The sequence below is a fragment of the Jaculus jaculus genome, chromosome 3 (genome assembly GCF_020740685.1).
Source record: "Jaculus jaculus isolate mJacJac1 chromosome 3, mJacJac1.mat.Y.cur, whole genome shotgun sequence".
NCBI classification, from domain to species: Eukaryota; Metazoa; Chordata; class Mammalia; order Rodentia; family Dipodidae; genus Jaculus; species Jaculus jaculus.
This window is the reverse complement of record NC_059104.1, coordinates 114767286-114791393: the sequence shown is the minus strand read 5'-3', so window position 1 is coordinate 114791393 and position 24108 is coordinate 114767286. Positions and strand designations below refer to the sequence as shown.

The 24108-nt window shown below is 41.7% G+C and overlaps 1 protein-coding gene across 8 annotated transcripts in view; it reads left to right on the top strand.

The window, feature by feature from the left end:
* The window catches only part of Yap1 (Yes1 associated transcriptional regulator), a 116583-nt gene that overhangs the window by 65017 nt on the left and 27458 nt on the right, over positions 1–24108 (top strand). For 4 of the 8 annotated variants that reach the window (XM_045145333.1, XM_004661911.3, XM_045145332.1 and 1 more), the window contains exon 4: positions 8717–8830. The exons of the other annotated variants lie outside the window; for them this stretch is intronic. In XM_045145333.1, coding sequence (XP_045001268.1) covers positions 8717–8830 — 114 coding nt within the window. The remainder of the gene's footprint in view (positions 1–8716; positions 8831–24108) is intronic. 8 annotated transcript variants of the gene reach the window in all.

Genomic DNA, 24108 nt, shown 5'->3' with positions numbered 1-24108 from the left:
TAGTCTGTAAATTGCTTTTAATTTTGAGAAGTCCATTTGTTGTCCCAGGTTCACCTGACTGAAGCCATAACAAAAGTCGTGGTGATTTTTAAAGTTCTTCAGATTGGTCTATGATGGCTTCTTTAGTTGTGTCTTTCTAATGTTTTTATGAGTGTGGGTGGAGCTTTTTCCCTTGAGTTGTTCAGAGCTTATCTTGTTAAGCATATGAAGCAGGTATTTATGTTGGTTGAAGGCCTATTTGTAAACAAGACTGCAGAGAAGTCAGGTGACTACATCGGATTACAAGCTAACCTGGCAGTAGTTTGCATCAGTGCTGCATCTTTGACTTGGACAACTGTGGAAATCCTGTATGATCAATCTTCCCATAATAACAATACATGACTTACAGTTAAACTCCCTATGGAAGGCTAATACAAGGCTTGTAAGAACCCAAGAAATTCAAACAAGGGCAGTTGCAATTCATGGATGAGGAAGAGCCTGAGTAGTGAGTCAGAGTTGAGAAGTTTCACAAAACTGTGTCATGAATTTCTCATGGGAGCAGATGTTGAAGATGTCTGGAGAAAGGTGCATGACCATGGAAGGAGCTGGAAAAATGGGCATGGATAGGCTGGGAAGGCTGACACCAACCGCTTATTAGATTGCCATAGCAATAAGCATCTTACCTGGATGTGGTATTCTATTGGGTAGGGCCAGCTTGTTGGTTGCCAAGCACAGATCTGCCTTGGTGTGAGGGTCCAGACAAAACTTGGACTATTGAAAGATGAGGGAAGCGTGAGCTGCCCTGGAAGAATAGTGAGCTGCCGTGGAGGAACAGGTACACACCAGTGCTTTCACTACCTGCTCAGAACGTGGATAAACCTGGAGATCTGCTAAGAGCAACTGGGCAACCACTGCTAAAAGTTAGTTCTAGAAATAAGAAAGTTCACATTGAAGGTTTATCTGAGGGACAGACTCAAATGAAGTTTTAATATAAAACCCCTTCAACATAGTGGGACAAGCAAGTGTTGAAGACTATGGTTAACATAAACAAATCAGCCTTGAATTGGTGTTGGTCACACTTGAATGTCTGGAGAGTTAGACTGTTAAAAGATTTTAATTCCAGTTCTGCTCCTTACTAGCTTGTGGTAAATGATCTTGAGCAACACTTCTTTGCCTCAGTTTCTGCATCTATTGAGTAGGTATAAGAGTGGAATCTATGTGGGGTATTAACTGAATCAGTTAATATTTGCTTGCAAAGAACTTAGAAACTGTGCCTGCCTGGTACGTAGTAAGAACAATTTGTGACTCATTTGAAATTGCTTAGAAGCCCAGAATGTACTTCCCTTTAAAAGGTCATTGAGTCTTTTTAAGGAAACTACTTATTGATAGTCCTGTACTTTGAGCCACTCACCTAGGCGAGCAGAGCAAGCTTACGCTGTCATTGGTGATTTCTGTTCCACAACTGTGAGACAGTGAGGAGGAAAGATGGTCATCTATCTGGTGGGGTTGTTGAGACTTTCTTGTTTGGTTAGATGTTGCAAATGGTTTTTGTTAAAGTGTTACTAATGCAACAAAGCTCTTAAGCAAGAGCTTGACATTTGTTGAGTCACCTTCAGTGTTATGACATCTTGTTTTTGAAACATTATAGGAAGTTATTATTTGCTATACTAGATGAGTGATCAAACAATATTAGTAAATCCTACATAAAACTTCTTTTTCCTAAGGATAAATCAGTCTAATTTTGGTTATAGTCTGGCTTGTTTTTCTCCTTCTTACTGATGAATCTCTCATTCTTTTCACATGTCATTAAAATGTTGCCTTTCTTTCTTTCTCCTAAGGATGCCGTTTTTTTTTTTTTTTTTTTTTCTTCCAGTCTATCTTTTCTTCTTGCCCAGAAGACTGTGGTCTGGGACCAGGCTTCATAGAGGCTAGATTTACGGCCTATAAACAGGATGAAATGTTAATTTTCTTGTCCTGTTTATAGGTTGTCCTTTAGAAATAGTGGTTCCTCCCTTTAAATATTACCCACTCAACCCTTTACTCTTGAAATCATAAAGGTTTTCTTGAGATAAGGTCTCACAGCCCAGGCTGGCCTTGAGCTCCTGTTCTGTCTTCTCTTCCCCTAAGTGCTGCAATTACAGATACGCTCCACCACTCCTGGGAGCTCATTGAGTTGATAATAATCAGGAGTAACCCCAGAGCTTCAGGCATACTAAGCCAGAACTCTAACACTGGGCTGTATCCCAAGTCCCTCTAGATGAAAACTGTGTGTGCCAAGATAACATGTTGCTGCTTATTCTGGCCTCTTTGTATACACTGGTCTGGAATACTCATGTCCCAGATCATCACACTTGGATTTATACTGCATCCAGAGATGAGCTGAGAGGTCACCTGCTCAGTGCTATCCAGATTCCCAGGGGCCGGAGAGGTAGCTAGCTCAGCAGTTAAGATGCTTGCCTATCACCTAAAGACCCCAATATCTCTGTAAAGCCAGATGTACAAGGTGGTTTATGCATCTAAAGTTTGTTGTGGCTAGAGGCCCTGGTGCACCCAGTTTATATTCATTCATTCTCCCTCTCTTTCCTCTCCCTCTTTCTCTCTCTCAAGTAATAAATAATAAAAGATCAGCTTCTCCAGCCATCGTTCATGTGCTTTACTTACTTTTCACTGAGTTTAGCATCATTGCATTGTTTGTCTCCCTGGTAAGAACATGAATTCCACAAATAAGGACCGTTTTGTCTATTGCTGGATCTCTACTGGCTAGAATAATGCTGAGAACAGAGGAGCAGCTTACTGAATACATATTCATTAAGAATTAATATGTAGGTCCAGGCGTGGTGATGCACACCTTTAATCCCTGCACTTGGGAGCAGGAGGTGGGAGGATTACTGTGAGTTCGAGGCCACCCTGAGACTACATAATGTACTCCAGGTCAGCCTGCACTAGAGTGTGACTCTACTTCAGCGCCCCCCAAAGAATTAATATCTAGAATTACATATAGATGTATATAAAATGAAAGAACTTGCTCTCTCCTTGGACCTTCAGTTGGAGTACCAAATAATGGAAAAATTGAACTGTGTACGAAGACTGAAAAAAGTATTTTCTTCCACAAGCAGAAATAAAGGATTTAAGCTGAATTGTATTCATTTTATCTCATATTCATTTGAACCAACATTCCACTCTTTCATAATTGTACAGGAAGATGGAAAGACACATAGTATGTTTTATCATCTTAGGGATTGGACAGGCATGGGAAGAAAATACACATAATTGAATAATACTGTATGACAAATGCTCTAAGCTCAGGCATAAAGAAATATTCGGCCAGCACAGAATACATTTGTGTTGAGCAAGTAAAGAGTGCTCAGTTAAAAATGATGGGGTAGGGCTAGGAAGATGGCTTAGCAGTTAAAGGTACTTGCTTGCAAAGCCTGCTGGCTCAAATTCGATTCCCCAGTACCCACATAAAGCTATGAACAAAGTAGCACATGCATCTTGAGTTTGTTGGCAGTGGCTAGAGCTTCTGGTGTCCTCATTCATGTCTCATCCCCCCACCCCTATCTTTCTTTGCAAATCAGACTTCCCTCACTTGATCTGTTCCTTAGAAGATGAGGAAGGAAGGAATTTGTCTCTTCAGCCATACTCTTACCTTAGGTCGTTCAGAGAGTTAAAAGCAATAGAAACAACAGATTACCACTTCTCATGATGCCTCCTTGTGTTGGGGGCAGCATTTGCCACTTGGTATTCTAGCAGACCTGGCTGTCACCTCTAGTACTGGGAGGCTCTGTAGGTTTCTCTGTGTTGGCCATAGTGCTATATGCAACAGGCAGTTGCATATAGGTTGGGCTGGTCCAGAAGCAGTGCTGCACTAGCTGAAGAGTCCACGTGGTCCGTGTTCGCAGGCAGTTCCTAGACAGTAGCACCAGTGTCTTACAGGAGGGTTTTGGTCCAGTCTTGCCTACTGAATTCAGAATAATAAGGGAGGGGGTTCAGCAACATGTGTCCAAGTTTTTCTGCTGCATGATGAAATTTGAGGGCACAGTTTTAGGCCGTTTTAGAGATGTGGAGCCTTTTTATATACTTGCTATAAAAGAAGTTAGAATATTTATGACACCAAAATTAGAATATAAACGGAAATTAAAGACAATTTATATTTTGCCTTTTTTTTCTTGTCTTTTAAGACAGTTTTGCTATGTAGTCCTGGTTGGTGTAGTACTCAAAATATAGCCCAGGCTGGCCTTGAACTTGCAACAGTCCTGCTTCCTTATTCTCCCAAATGGAGTGCTGGTATCGCAGGTGTGTGTCATCATGGCTAGCCCTGTAATTATTTGTTTTGTTCCTGTAGTATCTTCCCAGAAATTCATTTCAGACTTAAGAATCTTTTTTCTGTTCTATCTCTAACCAAGAAGATGGCTTGAGCTGGCCTCTGAATAGCCTGTGTAGCTTGATGTGTGTGAAGCAACACACTTTTTCTCTTGTTCATGGTGAGTGAAAGGTTGGCCTACTTAATGGCATAGCTTTGAATCTGCATTAACAGTCACGGCAGTGAAGCCAGCATGGTGGCATGTACTTGTCATCTTAGCATTCAGGTGGCTAAGAAAGGAGTGCCCCAGAGGAGGTAAACCTGGGCTTTGGTGTGAAAGCCTGTCTCTAGCCGAGCATGGTGACACCATGCGAACACCTTGACCCCAGCATTCTGGAGGCAGAGGTGGGAGAATCACTGAATTTGAGGCCAGCCTGTAACTACAGAGTGAATTCCAGGTTATCCTGGGCTAGAGACCTTACTTTGAAAAAACAACAAACCAAACAAAAAAATCAAGCGACTAAATTTCTTCAGAACCTCTTGACAGGTTCCTTCTCAGGGTCAAACCTTCTTTTTTTTTTTTAAATTATTTATTTATTTATTTGAGAGCGACAGACACACAGAGAAAGACAGATAGAGGGAGAGAGAATGGGCGCGCCAGGGCTTCCAGCCTCTGCAAATGAACTCCAGACGCGTGCGCCCCCTTGTGCATCTGGCTAATGTGGAACCTGGGGAACCAAGCCTCGAACCAGGGTCCTTAGGCTTCACAGGCAAGCGCTTAACCGCTAAGCCATCTCTCCAGCCCAGGGTCAAACCTTTTTGAATTAAACTTGAATTTGCTTGTTTTATTGAATGTTAAAGAATTCGGTTTCTTGCCAGGCATGGTGGTGCACACCTTTAATGCCAGCACTAGGGAGGTAGAGGTAGGGGGATTGCCGTGAGTTCGAGGTCACCCTGAGACTCCATAGTGAATTCCATCCAGGTCAGTATGGGCTAGAGTGAGACCCTACCTCAAAAAACCAAAAAATAAATAAATAAATAAATAAATTAATTAATTAATTAATTAAAATAAAATAAAAAAGAAGGCTGGAGAGACGGCTTAGTGGTTAAGTGCTTGCCTGTGAAGCCTAAGGACCCTGGTTTGAGGCTCTATTCCCCAGGATCCATGTTAACCAGATGCACAAGGGGGCACACGCGTCTGGAGTTCGTTTGCAGTGGCTGGAGGCCCTGGCACGCCCATTCCCTCTCTCTCTCCTTCCCTCCTTCTCTCTGTCTATCACTCTCAAATAAATAAATAAAAATAAACAAAAAAAATTTTAAAAATAGAATTCTGTTTCTTTTCTGTTGTCTCAACTTACATTCCATTAATAAGATTAATTTGTGAGGTGTGGAGAGCTGCCCCCGTGGTTAAAGGTGCTTGCTTGCCAAGCCTGCTGGCCCACCTTCTAGTTCCCCAGGCACCCAGGTAAATCGGGATGTGGTTTTCTTTGCAGTAGCAAGAGACCCTGGTATAACCCCTCCACATATACACGTGCACATAGATAAATAAAATTGTCAGCAGAGTTATCTGTGGTACAGAGCTCTTTAAAGGTTGTCCTTCCTGGTGGTTTTCTCGCCCTTGACTAGCGGCTTTTCTCCAGTGTAAAGAAAGCATCCTCGTCTGGGTTCTTTCCACATAGCATTCTGTTTTCATCCAGAAAATAACGATGTTGATGAATATGTAGTGTTCCTTTTTGCTGTGTATGGATATGTGCATGTATGTGAGTTGCCTTCAGAGTTAGTACTGTGATCTATGAGAGATGCACGTTGGTGTTTCATTGGAAATAAGGGAGAAGATGGCAACAATTACACTGTTGATTTGCACTGGGCTTGTCTTTCATGTCCAAACTTTCAAGATGGCTTCCAGTTTTTATGATGTACAATATTGATAGTAATAGTAGAAAGGTTTCTGAATTGATCTTTTTTTAAAAAAAATTATCTATTTAAGAGAGGGAGGAAGAGGGGCAGATAGACAAAAAGAGAGAATGGGTGTGCCAGGGCCTCTAGTCACTGCATATGAACTCCAGACACATGCACCACCTTGAGCATCTGGCTTACTTGGGTCCTGGGGAATCTAACCAGGGTCCTTAGACTTCATAGGCAAATACCTTAACCTCTAAGACATTTTACCAGTCCCTGAATTAGTCTTTTTTTGTTATTTTTGTTTTTTTAAGGTAGGCTCTTGCTCTAGCTCAGTCTCTATACTCTCAGGGTGACCTTGAATTCATTGTGATCCTCCTACCTCTGCCCCCCATGTGCTGGAATTTCAAAGGGCGTGCGCTGAATTAATCTTTTGTTCAGTACTGGAGGTTGAGCCTAGAATCCCATACATGGTAGCTTACTACTGAGCTTACATTCCCCACCTTTAAAAGTTTTTGTTTTGAGATAAGGACTCACTAGACTGCTTGGGCTGGGTTAGAACTTGAGGGTCCTTCTGCCTCAGCCTTCTGAAGATCTAGGATCAGAGGTGTGTGACACCTTAGGCAGTTTACTTGACTTTAAATCTTTTTTTATTATTATTTTATGAGAGAGAGTTGGTGAGCCAGGGCCTCTAGCCATTGCAATCAAACTCAAGACATGTATGCCACATTGTACGCATGCATGCATACATACCTTGTGCATCTGGCTTATAGGGGTTCTGGGGAGTCAAGTATGGGTCCTTAGGCTTTGCAAGCAAGCTCCTTAAGTACTAAGCCATCTCTCCAGCCTGGTTTTAAACCTTTTGAGCCTACCATTTTCATTGAAATTAATAATTAAATGACCATTTTCATTAAAACTTGGTTCAAAAATCTCTGCTTGGCAGTTTTAATCTATGGAAACACTGGTAAATTTTGGAGGGAATATCTGTCTATCTTTAGGAGGCAGAATAAGAACACGTGTGTAAACCCCAGACTGCCTTAGGCAAGCTCCTTAACATTCTCTGAACCTGACTTCTTCTGTGGGGAACAGAGCAGAACTGGCAAATGGAGCTGCTGTGTGGCTTTGACAGTGATGCATCACCACATGATGGTGACAACAGTAGCTTACAGTGAGGGAGGCGCCATCACTCCCTCATGAGGTGTGTGTTACACTACTGCTCATAACAGCCTGAAGAAGTAAATAAATCAGTAGTTAAAGGCTTTTGCTTGCAAAGCCTGCCAGCCTGGGCTCAGTTCTCAAAGTACCCCTTGATGTTGCAGAACCATGTGACAGAGAAATGGTGTTTTACCATGGGCTTGGTGCTGCACACCGGTAATGCCAGCATTTGGGAGGTGTAGGCAGGGGCTCCTGCAGTTTAAGGCTAGTCTAGGCTACATGAGACCGTGTGTGAAAACAGCAGAGGGAGGAAGAGGAGAATGAAGGGAGGGATTGAATTTTAGGAAGAAGACAACTATGGTATATGTCTGTTTGATACTAGAATGAGGAGACAGGTTTGGTGGCCAAGGGAGGCAGGCTCAGTGAGGACTGAGCTGGTAAGTGTTGCTGGCTGAGTTGTCAACTGGGCTGGGGAAGAACAGTCTCATAGAATGTAAGCGGAATCTTCAGGATGGAATCCATGGGTCACCTCCTAAGCATGGTGGAAGCCTGTTGTGAAGGTCTCATGGGTTGTTGAGAGTTCCAAAGGCATCCAGGGACTGCTGTCGGCATGACATGGCATGCTATGGACTTAAACTTTTTAAACAGTTCACTGAGTTTTCAAAATATTTTACAGCTGAGCTGTCTTCTCAATTAGGGGTAATTCCAAACCATTAGCATTCAGTTTTAGAATTCTGTCTTTCAAGCAGGAGTGTTTGAATACCTAAGTAACTTACATGGGCCCCTCTTTTCATCACCATTTCATCCCCAAAGCTTGCCTACTCTCACAAAAATAGGAAAAAAAAATCTCGAGTTAACTGTGTTAGTACCATCTCCCAGATGTTTCCTTATTGCATGGCTTTGCAAACCCCCCCCCCCCCCACACACACACAGTTTGCCTCCGAATAATGCTACAACTGTTTGTACAGCTCCTCTCCCATCCCTCCAAACAGCTTAAACTTCCATCTCCAGTCCCCACCTCTCAACGGTTTCTGGTCTGCTGTTAAAACACTCCTTGAACTGTGGTTTTCTGTATTACAGTTTTCTTGGTATAAGCCAGTCACATAAATAATGAAAATAACTGGAGCTTGGTAGTCTTGGGTTCTTTCTCTTCTGTGTCTTTGAGGGAATGTCAGTTTCACTGTTTGAAGATTCTTTTTCTTGGAGAAGGATTGGTAAAGTAAGCTGGTCTCTGAATGTAGGGTTAGTAGAGTTAGATCTGTTTTAATGAACTGCTTTATGTGTACATGTTTGCTTTCTTTTGAAATTGGCACCCTTCCCAGATTTTTAAGGTGCACCAAATCAAAACCAACCATGATTTTTTTTTCCCCTGTATTGTAGGTCCTCTTCCTGATGGATGGGAACAAGCCTTGACTCAGGATGGAGAAATTTACTATATAAACCATAAGAACAAGACCACCTCTTGGCTAGACCCAAGGCTTGACCCTTGTTTTGGTAAAGGCTCATTTTAAACCTTCTTAGATATTTTTGATGACACGTGTGTGTGTGTGTGTGTGTGTGTGTGTGTGTGTGTGTGTGTGTGTGTATGCGTGCATGAACACATTTAAATAAAACTATGTTGTTTCATGGTACTAAGTAATGACTGCCTACCCAGCTTTTCTCAATACTGTTTTGTGGCTTTGTTTTCTTAATCTCTTATTTTAAATTTGAAATGTCTAAATTGGCTTTTAAACCTGGGTTAAGATGGGAAATGAATGCTGTAAGTTAACCAGAGTCACTGTGTCTTTCATGTTTTGTTGAAAATGATCCTTATGGCTATAATACCAATTGCCGGTCACATGACATCTAAGCCTTGAGAGTACCAGCTTTCATCAGAGCCCAGGTGTCTGCTGGCACTTCTGAGAGGGATGAATGCCAGCCTGGCCTGATAGCACAGTGTTTTGCCTCGAGTGGCATGGGCTGCAGTCCTTTGCCCCCTAGAAATGGTCTAATGATAGCATTTTCTCTTTGTTTTGTGCTTCTCTCTCTCTCTCTCTCTCTCTCCTCTTTTCTTTTCTTTTCCCCTCCCTCCCTCCTTCCGTCCCTCCCTCTCTCTCTCTTTCTCTCTTTCTTTCTTTCTTTCTCCCCCTCTCTCTCTCTCTCTCTCTCTCTCTCTCTCTCTCTCTCTCTCTCTCTCTTTCTTTCTTTCTTTCTTTCTAAGACCCTTTGGAAAAGCAAGCCACATTTCCTTTTGTTTGCATGGGTGATCACCATTTGCACAGAGGAATGCTCTCTTCCCAAGTGTGCACATTTCCTTAAGAGTTTACATGTTTTCTCTGCCTTCCTATCATTTCTCCTTACTGCTTTCAGTTTCTTCCATTGGGTTTGAGATATTTTTCCAGAGCCATGGAAAATGAATTTAAAAAGAAGCAGATAATTGTGGTCTGAAACTCTCATCTTGGCCTAGCTGCCGCCAAATGAAAACATCGTGCAGATCACTGAGTAGGTCAGACAGGGATGCGGAACCCTTTGAAGCTTTATGAGCTGACCTAACACCAACAGCTAGGCCTTCCTTCCCGGAAAGGGGAATTAACTCTGTGAACACCATCAAACACAACCCCAGGGGAGAAAGAAGGTAGAAGGTTGGATCAAATCACTTCTGTCAGAAAGGCTGTGAGAGCTGTGCTCCTGGGCCTTGTGTATACCTTTAAAAAAAAAAAGCCACTGTGCAGGGCAGGGGCGGGGGCCAGTGTTTGGGCTTGCTCACATGCGGCTTTAAGGACTAATTGAACTGCCCATTCAAAGTACAGTCAAAGGTGGGGTCAAGCCCTGGGCTGTCATTTTGACAGATATCCGGTTCTGCTTAAATGCCAGCTGTTTGAGCTTCAAGACCTGTTGGAGTGTAAAAAAGTAACCTGGCATGTTAGTAATTTGCAACTTCAGATTCTGCTTAGTACTTGAATAAGCCTTTGTGGTTGAAACAGGAAGCTATGAAGGTAAAACCATGTAGTAAATTTGCCATTTGTATCACCTGGAATGCTAAGTCATGTTGTCTTATATTTAATGAATTAGACTCACCCACGTTTGGTAAATTTTAAACAATAGTGGTACGACCTTTGCCCCAAGCTGATGAAAAATGATTAACAACTACACAGATTAGGATTTAAGATAGTTTTTTAAAAATACCAACTTTAATAGGAGCTTAATTATACCATTATACACACAGCTTGATATTTGTTTTAAGGGAGAGAAGATATTTAAAAAATCAAATTTACACAACTCCTCCCCCCCACACACACATTTGTACACTCAAGCATACAACTAAGAAGTGCCAACAAAAGTTCCATGAAACTCTCCCATTGCTGTAGTTCCCCTTCTTGGCCCCTGTGTGTGTGTATTCCAGACAGGCTTGACAGCATGCCAGAGCCTTTCATTTTGTGGCCCGACTTGTAATCTGTTCCAGACCTTTTCTGCCAGAGCACTAAAGTGTAACTGAAGGGGGCAGGGAAGAAGAGACGCGTGGGTTCCTCTGATCTGGGGTGACAGCAAATAGAGGCAAGCTGTTAGCTGCTAGATTTGAGGTTTTTCTTGAAATCTGAAGTTCTGTATAGTGGATTTTGTTTTATCTCTGCCAAAGAAACATAAACTCCCCTTATTTCTGACCGTTGGAGCCATGTAAAACAAGCAAATTAGGAATTTGCTTTCCTGCATTCTTCACATGTGTATTAAAACATCAACTAATTCTTAGCTAGGTTGATTATTAGACAGGATGATACCTCCATATAAACTTAATATTATTGTCTGCTTCAAATGTCAACCCCTTTTCTATATTTCTAGGCTGTTTAACTTGAGTATTAAAATAACTTGTCAGTTCTTTACAACCCTTGTGAAGTTAATTATGCAATTTTATTGGGATTTGGTTCTTTTTCATGGCTTAATTGTTCTTTAATATTAAAAACTGAGCCGGGAGTGGTAGCACATGCCTTTAATCCCAGAAGTCAGGAGGCAGAGGAAGATCACCGTGAGATGAGACCACCTTGAGACTACATAGTGAATATTTTTCAGTAAAAGCCCTAATGAATGGGAAGGAATTATGTATATAATTTCTGTTTTCTAGAATTTAAAAAGTTCAAATCAAGGGTTAAAGAGGTGGCTTAATGGTTAAGGCACATGCATCTGGAGTTCATCTGCAGTGGCTACAGGCCCTGGCATGTCCATTCTCTCTCTGTCTCTCTTCTGTCTCTGTCTCTCTCTGCTTGCAAATAAATAAATAAATAATCTAAAAAATATTTTTAAAAATGTTTGCTGTAGGGCCTGGAGAGATGGCTTAGCAGTTAAGGCACTTGCCTGCAAAGCCAAAGGACCCACATAAGCCACATGCACAAGGAGGCGCATGCGTCTGGAATTCGTTTGCAGTGGCTGGAGGCCCTGGCATGCCCATTCTGTCTCTATGCTTCTTTCTCTCTCTCAATAAATAAATAAAAATAAAATCAAAAAAGTGTTTGCTGTAAACAAAATATTGAAACCAGAGGTTTGGAGGAAAATATTGCAGAAAGTAATGAACAGTGTGGCAATACCAGCATAGCTTATAACTTCTGCCATAGTTTTATGCACAGAAATTTTGTGCATGGAAACAGCAAATGTACTTAAAACTCAGACATTGGTTTTGATTGTTGGCCCCAAGTTAAGCAAGTCTTGTTACATGCACACATGTTGAAATAAGAAAAATGTAAAGGAATAGGTAAAATATAAGATGTGTATGATTTACTAAAATAAGTTCCTAAAGCTTCTTAGTGTATGTTTCTTTTCAAAGTTAAGTATTTTGCATTAATAAATATATATTAGAAAATTTAAGTTGACATTCATTAATCTTTATCCATTCTGTTGCTAATTTTGTTTTATTTGAGGAAAATATACTTAATGACAAATAAAATCTCAAGAATTCACCCTGTTAGTGATGAGAAGACACAGGTTAAAAAATAAAGCTGTAGCTTCAGTAATGGTGTCTTGGGTAGAGAGGATGTTAGTATCTAATTATTTGTATTTTATTGAAGTGTCTTGACCTGTGCATTAAAAAGAAGCTGCAGCCAGGCCCTTGGGAGTCTGAGAGATAGGAGGATCACCCAAAAGAACTCCTCAAAAAAAACCCAAAAATGATTAGTTTTTTGTTTTGTTTGCCAACTTCCCTAGTAATCTGGTGTTGGATTATATTGACTATTTAAAATAGAAAAGAATGATGATTCACTGTTTTAGATTTTAAAAATTGCTGACCAAAATTTATCAGATAGTCCTCAAAATTTGGTATAAAGCCTTAACTCAGACTTTCTCAGTGGGAGAGACACTAGTGTTCTGATCCTGTACTACTGTAAATGCCATGGAACCCATCTTTATGGCTCCAGTCCACCAACACATTAAACAGTATTAAAGCTGGAAAAGGTAGGGAATAGACCCTGGATCTGAGCCTGCTGAGCCCCCGAGCCTTGTTCTCCCCATTTTCTGCCTTCTGAGTGGTCTTTTCTGTTTTGAGGCAAGCCCAACAGATTGGCCTTTTTTCTTTTTGAGAGAGAGAGGGGGAGAATTGGCACACTAGGGCTTCTAGCCACTGTAATCAAAACTCCAGATACATGCATCACCTTGTGCATTTGGCTTATGTGGGACATGGAGAGTTGAACATGGGTCTTTAGGCTTCACAGGCAAGCATCTTAACCACTAAGCCATCTCTCCAGCCCTGATCTCTGCTCTTAAACGGTTCACACGTTGCCTCTTGTGATATTTGAATGTGCTTTATATGTATACTCTGTATTCAGTAAGAAAAATAGACCTGTCATTTTCTGTCCCTAAAGTAAAAGCTAGCATCCTCTTTTCTACTCAGTTCTACTAGATTCAATTGAATTAAATTAGGATGAAGAAAAATATTGCCTACTTAGTTGGGAATTTGCGAGCCAGTTTGGGGCCAGGGGAGATGGCTCAGTGGGTAAGAATGCTTGCTGTGCAAGCACGAGGACCTGAGTTCAATCTCTAGTACCCATGTCAAGAAGCCTGCCATGGTTGCACATGCTGTGGCCAAAGTGCTGAGAAGGACAGAGACAGGATTATTTCAGAGCCATGGTCAGCCTGTCTCAGGGAAATACAGGGGAAGAATGATAGAGGAGGACATACTCTATCTGGCCTCTGAACACATGCACACAGGACACATACTTCTCTACATACACTGTACGCTATCACACACACACACACACAGAGTGCCAAGTTGTGATACTTATAAATAGCTAGCTGGTTAAGGAAGTCATCTCATCTCTGGACTTATTTGACTTCATGTATATGTGACTGGGTGGATAAGACCTGGTACATTTGAGTATTCCCAGGCCTAGGCTGTGAGTGTAGCGCAACATGACAAAGTCTTGGGTTCAATCCCCAACACTACAAAAAGGCAGGTATTTGCAGCCATGTGTTCTTTACAACTTCTTTGGAGCCTTGTTTGACGTTACTTCTCAAGCCTTAACTTGAGCTCACTGAGGGTTCAGAGGTAACTCAAACTATTTTTATTGTTTCATATAAGCTTAGCTTTTGGTCTTTTGATCACAGTTGGAAATTATTTTTGAAGAGGAGTCTGGGAAATCTCTTAATCTTTAATGATAAACCCTATCAGGCAGAGACTGCTCTGGCAGACATCAGGTGAGGTGGAAGGCGGTGGAGTGAAGCCAGGCCCACACACTCCATCATTAGCATTGCCTTCACAGTAGCACCGTGTTGGCACATTTTCTTCTTAAATGTTAGAATTTGCATGGGTTGCCCACAATAGTAAATTTGATGTAAATGAACTTGAAGCATGGTTCCAGACTGTGCGTTCTGGAAGCATGGTTCAAGATACTCCTATTGCCCTTGTAGCAGTTTTTTTAACTTAAAAGTTAGCATTTGCAGACATGAATATTGTAAAACATAAGATTATTGAATAAATTTCAAAAGTGGTTCAGTACTTGAAATTTGCAATTAAAAAAAATTTTCAACTTCATTGAAACAGTACCAAAATAAGTTCTCAATTATGATAAATAATATTTCTGTTGCTCACCCAGGGTGAGTAGGCCTGTGCTGATGAAGTTAAATTGATAGGTAATTTCTACTCAATGGGTGCATCAGCAGTCTAAAAGTTAATTGTATAGTGTGCATTATGGTCCTTGCTTATATAATATTATTTGTTCCTAACTTTAAATTTTAATATTTATTTATTTGCAAGCGGGGGGGGGGAGAGAATGGGCAAACCAGGGCCTCCAGCCATGGCAAACAAACTCCAGATGCATGTGCCACTTTTTGCATCTGGCTTTATGTGGGTGCTGGGGAATCAAACCCAGGGTGTTAGGCTTTGTAGGCAAACACCTTAACCCCTGAGCCATCTCTCCAGCCTCCATTCCTAATTTTTAATACTGATTTTCTGAAATATGGTCTTACCTTGGGCCCATTCTGGCTCAGAACTCGCACTGTGTGCTAAGACTGACCTTCAGCTCTGACTCTTCCTTTGCACTGGTGTTACAGGCATGAACCACTATGCCTAGCACATAATTTAAGAGCTTAATGTCACCATATTTACTGGCTTATAATTTCATGATTAATTTATATTATTGAAGCCCATAGTATTTAATGTGTGTATACACACACACCTTATTTTATTTCTAAAATCTGTTTCAAGTTCTATTTGTATTAGCTTTAACATGTGCTAAAGGAGCCAGATGTTGCTTACTGTGTGTTATGTGAGCCCAGAGAGACTAAGATAAAAGAGAAGAGATTTTAGACTTCCCAGGAGAAAAGTCAATCTTTGTTTAAATAACTTGGGAGTATTTAGAACAGTAGAACAGGGTGGTTCAGGTTTTGGTTTTGTTTTGACTCATTTTGTTCTGCTTCTCTGCTTGCCAAGGTCATTTCAAAAATCACCTTACCCTTCTGCCCCAAACCATTATGCTTATTGCCAACAGCGTCCCACTAAGTAGGGGTGAAAGCTGTTTGACTGTCACTTACATGTCAGGCAACCATGGGAAGGAGGTGCAAGTTAATAAATGAGGAAATAAGTTTAAACTAGTCCATATACTGAAGGATAATAAATAGGTGCTTTGAGAGGAAACAGGGTGTATGGGTGGCCAGAGGAAGCCAAGCAAGGGTATGAATCTCTTATACGTTATAAATTCCTCCAGTGGAAAGCATTCATGGTAATAAATTATATGAAATGAGAAATAAACCTGTAATTTTTGGGACCCATCTGGTCCTTCATTAAAAATGAATCTTATTTATTTGCAAGGAGGGAAGGGGTACATGGGTGCACCAGGGCTTCTTGCTGTTACACAAACTCAGACACATGCACCACTTTGTGCATCTGGCTTAACGTACTAGGAAATTGAACCCAGGCCATCAGGCTTTGCAAGCAAGCACTTAAGTGCTGAGCAGTCTCCTCAGCTCTGAACTATTTTTTTTCCAGATGGTTTTGGGCTTTGGAGTCTCACTTTGTGACTAAGCTAGTCAGGAACTCATGCTGGTCCTGCCTCAGGTTCCCAAGTGCTGAGATTACCAGGGTGCCACCTTGCCCAGCTGTGCTGGGTTGTTTTATTTTTGCTTTATCCACAATTATATTATTTTTTTAAAGCCAATGTTTTGATTAAAGATTGGAGGAGAAAAACTATGATTATTCACTGCCAGCATTTTTAGCAGTTAAAAATGGGAATACTTTAATCTTGGGGAAGAACTTGAAGAGGTACAAAAATAGAGCATTATGAGGGAGGGAGACATTGCTGGTGGTGGGTTCTACAGTAAGGACTTGAGTAAGTGAACTGCTGCCACATAGTCGTCACTGGGGAAATGTGCATGGAAAACAGTGAGGAACTCACTTGATTCCCCTGTGGATGGCTAGAATAAGAAGAGACACAATAGCAGTGGAGAGATGGCTTAGTAGTTAAGGCACTTGCTTGCAAAGCCTAAGGACCCGTGTTTGACTCCCCAGATCCATGTAAGCCAGATGCATAAGGTGATGCATGTGTGAGGTGGCTGGAGGCCTTGGCGTGCCATTTCTTTCTGTTTCTCTCTTGCTGACACAAGAAAGAAAAAGGAAGGAAGGAAGTAGAGAAAGAAAGGAGGGAGAAAGAGAGAACGACTGACCGACCAGTCTATTGGGCTCACCTCAAAAAAGAGAAAGAGAACAGCAAGTGTTGACCAGAATGTTGAGAATTTGTAACCCTCATATGTTACAAGTAAAATGGAAGAATAATGCAGCCACTTTGGAGAATAGTCTAATAGTCCCCCGAGAAGTTAACCATGGGGCTCGAGAAATGGCTTAGTAATTATAACTAAGGTCCTTGCCTGAGAATCGTAAGGACCTAGGTTCAATTCTCTAGGTCCCACATAAGCCAGATGCACAAGGTTGGCACGTGCATCTGAAGTTCGTTTGCAGTGGTTAGAAGCCCTAGTATGCTCATTCTCTCTCCCCCCTTCCTCCCCCTCCCTCTCTCCCCTTTTCTCTCTGTCTCTAATAATTTTTTTTTTTAAAGTTAACCATAACCTCCCCATGTGATCAGCCAGTTCTACTTCTAGACATCTGAAATAACTCTGGTATCTGATTCATAAATAGACTTAACATAAGATGGTCTCTCTAAACACAGTGCCTGATACTGCAGTTAACAGATGCAGTGTTAATACATACTGCACAGTGGATGAATCATGAAAACACCAGCTTAAGTGGAAGAAGCCATTCTTACAAGGCTCGATATACTGTTTGATTCAGTTCATGTGAAATGTCCAGAATAGAGCAAATCTATAGAAACAGAAAGTAGTGGTTGCTTGTGGGGGAGGGGGGCATGGGACATTTGAGAGTAAGCTGCTTATGGACACAGGAGTCTTGTTGAGTTGTGAAATAGTCTGGAGTTACAGTGGCTATGTCGTTTGACAGATAGTTTTTGAAACTACTGAGATGTTTGTCAAAAGGGGGAATTTTATAGCATATAAATTTTATCTCAATTAAAAATAATTCCAGCTGGGTATGGTGATGCATGCCTTTAATCTAGCACTGGAAGCCAAGGTAGGAGGATTACTATGAGTTTGAGGCCAGCCTGGGCTACATCCAGCAAGATTCTTCCTCATAAACCAAATAATTCCTAGAAGGGAAGCTGGCCTCGAACTCATGATCCACCTGCTGCATCCCCTAGAGTGCTGGTATTACAGGCATGTACAGCATGCCTGCTTATGGGCCCTTAATCCTTTCCTCCTATTGTGTGTGATAGAGTTCATGGGGAGTTGAATAATAAATTTATTGTGCCAACTTACTGTGAGTCTTTGTTGATACCCTGTCCCTTACATCATGTAAACACAGGCAGCCTGAAGGTGGTGTGTGTTTGAAGGTCAACAGAACAACCTTCATTTTTTTTTGCAAGCATTAGACAAAATAAAGAAGTGCTTTTGTTGACAGAATTGTAACTTCATGTTTTAGCACCAAAAGTACTAAGTCTATACTTGCTAAAGTTAATAAAAATTAAAAATAAAAATTTATTGTTCCATACTTGACTACCAAATCTGCATTGCTTCCTAATTATCCACAGTTTTGTGGTTATAGATTGTGTGAATCTAAAAAGTTATGTGTTAGAAAATTCAGGGGTTTGACTTCAAAAGGAAGCTTGAGGTGAGACCCATGGGGTTGGCCTTGGCGGCCCTCTTTGTCAGTCTCCGAGTGGCTGGTTATCACCTCACCTGTCAGGATTGATTATAAAGACTTTAGTCCTTCCTCATATACACAATACAGGTTGAATCTTAACATGGAGCACATTTCAATCTTAACACTTCCAGCATTTTGTAGAGTTCCCCCCCCCCCATACCCTCTTTGCTGTTCAGAGGTGGGGGAGAAGTTGCTGGTGCTGCCCCCCCCCCCCCCCCACAAAAGGAAGCTTGCTTTGTCTTTGGCTTGTGAGGCCCTTGCTGCCCGTGTGGGCGCTCTGAGCTTTGTGAAGAGCAGAAGATACTCAGAGGTGGAAAGCAGGCCCCTCTGGAGAGGGAACAATCCCAGCTTCTGGAGACAGACAGCAAGAGGTTAAGTGATCTTTTTCTAGGGAGAGAAACCTCTTAACCTCGTGGGTACATAGCTTGTATCCACCTGTGACATTTATGAAAGCACACCCAAAAGGGTCGCCACAGTCCTACACCCTCTGTTGCATATTCTGTGCAGGTGTCTATTTAATTTTGTGCTCTGAGCTTCCTCCTGCCTTTTGAGACCCTGGTGATCTATCTCTGCTTTTGTACTTTCGAATGGTAGGGTAAGTTCAGATTTGAAGCAGAACCTACTTGAGCTTGCTGCAGTGAGGAACACTGCCTACCTCACCTTGCTCTGGAACTGGTGGGGAGAAGCAAAGGATGGTTACTTCTTGATTTCTGTGCAGTTTTCTTATTGTCCAATTTAATTTTATTGTTATTGGTTTTATTTGGTTGGTTTTGATGTTCTTACTTTGTTTTGAGGCAAAGTCTCTATAGCATACGCTAGCCTTGAATTCACCATTAGTTGAGGCTGTCCTTGAATTTGTTTTTGTAATCATCTTGCCTCAATTTCCTGAGTGCTAGATTCAGTTGTATATCACCATGTGAGCCTCAATTTGTTTTTACTAATTATGTTTTATTACAAAAACATTTAGTGTTATATTACTTCATATATTTAGCATGGATCCCAAAGGTGGGTTTTTTCCTGAATGTTTTTAAAAATTATTTTTATTTATTTGCAAGCAGAGAAAAACAGAGAGAATGGGTACACCAGAGCCTCCAGTTGCTACCAACCAACTCCAGAAGCATGTGCCACTATACATCTGGGGTCCTTAGGCTTTGCAGGCAGGCGCCTTAAGTGCTAAACCATCTCTAGCCCTGAAGTTTCAAAACATTAAATATTTAATAGCTGTAGAATTAGTGTTAAAATTATTCATGTTTTGTAATTCTAGTACTTCTCAAATATACATGGGCCATTTTCTAGTAATTTTGAACAATTGCTTACAACTGAAAACTTTTTGTAAATGTATTTTTTTATTAATTTATTGAGAGGGGCGTGGGGAAGAATGGGCATGCCCGGGCCTCCAGCTACTCCAAACTCCAGACATATGCATTACCTTGAACATCTGGCTTACGTGGGTCCTGGGGAATTGAACCTGGCTCCTGTTGCTTTGCAGGCAAGCACCTTAACTGCTAAGCCATCTTTCCAGTCCAAGGAGAGAGAGAGAGAGCGAGGAGAGGGGAGATTAAAAAGTATGGGTATACCAGGATGTCAGATTACTCCCCCAAATCACAGTGTATGATTCATGTGTCTGTGGAAGTGTGCTGAGTGGAATGGGGTTTAGAAGACAGATGCCTAGTTGAATTGTCACCGCCTGTCTTTGTGCATGTGGGCTTTCTAGGAAAGCTACGTGTGCATAGCTTTGGGGATCATAGACATATGTGAAAACAGTGAATAGGAGAGGGCATGGATATCTGGAGTGCCAGTATTAATGTTTAGAAAGAACTGTGTGGGAGAGGGGAGCAGATATAACACCTATAAAATACCTCCCATATAAAATAACCTCCCACTCTGTTGAGCCCTGTGATAGAATATTCTGTCATAAGAAGTAAGGCTGTTAGTGCTTGGCTCACCTTTGCTCTAAAATGATTAACTTTTTTCCCAATTGATTCCTTATAATTTAAGTATGAGCCATAATTATGATCCTTTAAGTCACTAGGTATGATTTTTCTTTTTCTGGTTGTATAAGAGATTAACAAGGCTTCAAATAAGTGGCCAAATAGTACATGGTGTTTTGTCCTTTCTAGGCTCTTCCAGACCAATATATGAGGCCATAATTGGGAACAAAAATCTCAATAGGGGGCTAGAGAGATAGCTTAGTGGTTATGACACTTTCATGTGAAGCCTAAAGACCCAAGTTCGATTTCCCCAGGACCCACATAAGCCAGATGCACAAGGTGATGCATGCATCTGGAGTTCATTTGCAGTGAGTGGCTAGAGGCCCTGGCATGCCCATTTTATTGGTTTTTCTCTCTCTCTCTCTCTCTCTCTCTCTCTGTGTGTGTGTGTGTGTGTGTGTGTGTGTGTGTGTGTGTGTGTGTGTGTCTCAAATAAAAAAAAATTTTTTTAAAGCCCAGCAGGTCAGAAAAATAACGGCACACAAATCAGTGAAAACAGTCTTGGAGCCTGTAGAAGGGCCATCAGCTCCTAATTATATTGAGACTCAAATGTTAAGAATAAGAAAGAAAATATAGAAGCAGGTTTGTGGTGAAGCCAGCATTCAGCCTGTCATGCCTGGCCTAGAAGAACTAACTGCAAGTCAAGTCTACAAGAAGTCACGAGTTTTCTACAGCTATTGTCCTGTTCTTTTATCCATAATGCAGTTGAAGTAAAACCTAATGATTAAAAGGATAGCTTAAACATGGTGACCCTCCTACTTCTGCCTCCCAAGAGCTGGGACTGAAGGAATGCACCCAACTCGTTGCTGACTCTTAAAATATGAAGGCACAACTGTATAAGGATCAAAAGTAAAGATGAAGCCAGGCATGGTGGCACAGGCCCAGTCCCAGCACTTGAGACGTTGAGTCAGGAGGATCAGGAGTCTGAGGCCAGGAACTGGTAAGATGGCTCAGTGGTTAAAGGCAGGGTTCAATTCCATAGTTCCTAGATGCACTAACTGACATGTGTGTCACTTTCTTTTCTTTTTTTTTTTTTTAATTTTTTAAAATTTATTTATTTGAGAGCGACAGACACAGAGAGAAAGACAGATAGAGGGGGAGAGAGAGAATGGGCGCGCCAGGGCTTCCAGCCTCTGCAAGCGAACTCCAGACGCGTGCGCCTCCTTGTGCATCTGGCTAACGTGGGACCTGGGGAACCGAGCCTCGAACCAGGGTCCTTAGGCTTCACAGGCAAGCGCTTAACTGCTGAGCCATCTCTCCAGCCCGATGTGTGTTACTTTCATTACCTCTTTCTCTCTGTTTCTGTCTCACTCTAGCCCAGGCTGACTGCAGTTTACTCTGTAATCTCAGGATGACCTTGAACTCATGGCAGTTCTCCTACCACTGCCTCCCAAGTGCTGGAACTAAAGGTGTGCACCACCTTGCCCAGCCATTTCTGTCTCTTAAACAAGTAAATACAGTTTTTAAATGTTTTTTTTTTAATTTATTTATTTGGAGAGAGGGAGAGAATGGGTATACCCAGGCCTCTAGCTGACCCAAATGAACTCCAGATTCATGTGTGACTTCGTGCATCTGGCCTTATGTGTGGGTATTGGGGAATGGAACTTGAGTTGTTAAACCCTACATGCAAGCTCCTTAAATGCTGAGCCACCTCTCCAGCCCAGTAAAATAAATAAATGAATGCGTGTGTGTGTGTATGTATGTATATATGTGTGTGTGTGTGTGTGTATATTTGGTTTTTCAAGGGAGGGTCTCATTCTAGCCCAGAGTGACCTGGAATTCACTATGTAGTATCAGGGTTGCCTCAAACACACAGTGATCCTCCTACCTCTGCCTCCCGAGTGCTGGGATTAAAGGCGTGCACCACCACGCCCGGCTTTAGTAAAATATTTTTAAAACTGTTCTATAAAAAAAAGTTTGGGGCCTGGAGAGGTGGTTTAGCAGTTAAGCAGCTGGTCTGTGAGCTTTCTCCCTTACAGTGCTGTTGCTTCCACCTGTCAGTGTGGTGCTGACATCACGAAAGGTTAAGTAATGTGAGCAGTAATAGAGAGGATTCCTATTTTGTTTTACCTTAATAAGTGAAATTTTTCATTGGAGGAAAGTGGAGTTCAAGATAGGGTCTCACTCTAGCCCAGGCTGACCTGGAACTTAACTCTGTAGTCCCAGGCTAACCTTGAGCTCACATCCTACCACATCAGGCCAAAAGTTAAATTTTTTTGTTTGGTTTTTAGGAAGGGTCTTGCTCTAGCCCAGGCTGACCTAGAATTCACTATATAGTCTCAGGATAGCCTCAAAAAAGTTAACTTTGTTTTTGTTTTTGTTTTTTGAGGTAGGTTTTCACTCCAGCCCAGGCTGACCTGGAATTCACTATGTAGTCTCAGGGTGGCCTTGAACTGACGGCCTCCCGAGTGCTGGGATTAAAGGCACATGCCACCACGCCTGACTAAAAGTTAACTTTTTACCTTAGTGATTACTCAGGAATATTTTCATAGTATTTGAGCACATGGTTTGTACTGTGAAGCCTTACTGAACAAAGTGTTGAAAAGAAAATTAGAATCAGTTGAGATTCAAAGTAGAAGTGCTCTGATAAAGGCTTTTTGTTTGATTTGTATTGGTTACTTTTGTTATTACTTTGATGAAATACTTAAAGGAAACAATTTAAGGAAGGGTTTGTATGTCTCACAGCTGTGGAAAACCCCTCCATCACCAGGGGAGGGCATGGGGGCCATGACAGTGAGAACGTGAGGCTACTTGCCCTCCCTCTTCTCTCAGTCCACACCAGCCCATGGGATGATGCAGCAGAGTTTAGGGTGGATTTTTCCTCCTCAGTTAACCCTCTCTGGACACACCCTTACAGATAAACGAAGAGGTGCATCTCCTTGGTTATTTTAAGACCCATCTGGCTGGCAATGACGACTAATCATGACAGAAATTGAACCCAGGGCCTAGTAAGGGTTATCACGGTATTCTAGACCAAAGAAGGTATTATTCACCAAGCAAACACTTAAGTGTGTCATTTGAGATTTTTCAGGCAAAGTTTGTGAGAGAGATGAGTATAAATGCTTTTCTTGAAACATCCTTGTAGCATATCAGTTTATACTGATTTCATAAGTGTTGAGAGGTATCTGGAAGAGGTGGTATAAGGTTGATCTTGTTTCTCTTCTGTGGAGTTTTTTCAGTATATGCTAACAATGTAGCAGAAACCATCTCAAAAATTTAACTTTTAGCCAGGTGTGGTGGTGCATGCCTTTAATCCCAGCACTCAAGAGGCAGAGGTAGGTGGGTCACTGAGTTCAAGGCCACCCTGAGACTACATAGTCAATTCCAGGTCAGACTTGGCTAGAGTGAGACCCTACCTCGAAACACAAAAACAAAATGAATAAATAAATTTCAATATTTAACAATACTGAACTGGGCCAGGTGTGGTGGTGCATGCCTTTAAGGCAAGCACCCAGAGGGAGATGTAGAAGGATCACTGTGACTTCAAGGCCAGCCTACAGAGTGAGTTCCAGATCAACCTGGCCTACATTGAGAGGCCCTGTCTCGGGAGGAGAGTGAGGGTATACTGAGCTGGGTGTGATACATGTGTGGCATATCACTTCTCTGGGGATGGAGTCAGGAGGAATGTGATAAATATGAGGTCAGCTTGGTGTGCATAGTGAGTTCTGTGCTGGCAAGGACCATATAGTAAAGACCTTGTTGAGAAAAAGAAAGGGAGGAAGGTGATGGAAAGGGTGAATATCTGCATTATTAGTTACTGTTCTCCATGCCACACACACAAAAGTGAAGGACTGTTTTAGTTTGGCTTACAGAAGTACAGTCCATTGTGGCAGGCAAAGCATGGTGGCAGAAGTACGGAACAGCTGGTGACATTGTGCCTGCTGTCAGGAAACAAAAGAATGACCGATGCTAGTGCTCAGTCTGGGCGCCAGCCCATGTGGGTACTGACCACATTTAGGGTGGGTCTAGAAAATCCTTTACAGACATGCCCAGAGATTTATTTCCATGGTGATTCTAAATCCATCACAGCATCTGAAAAGATACATCATTCTGATTTCTGGTTTGGTTTGGTTTTTTCATAGTACCAAAGACTGTACACAGAACAGGTGCTTTACACT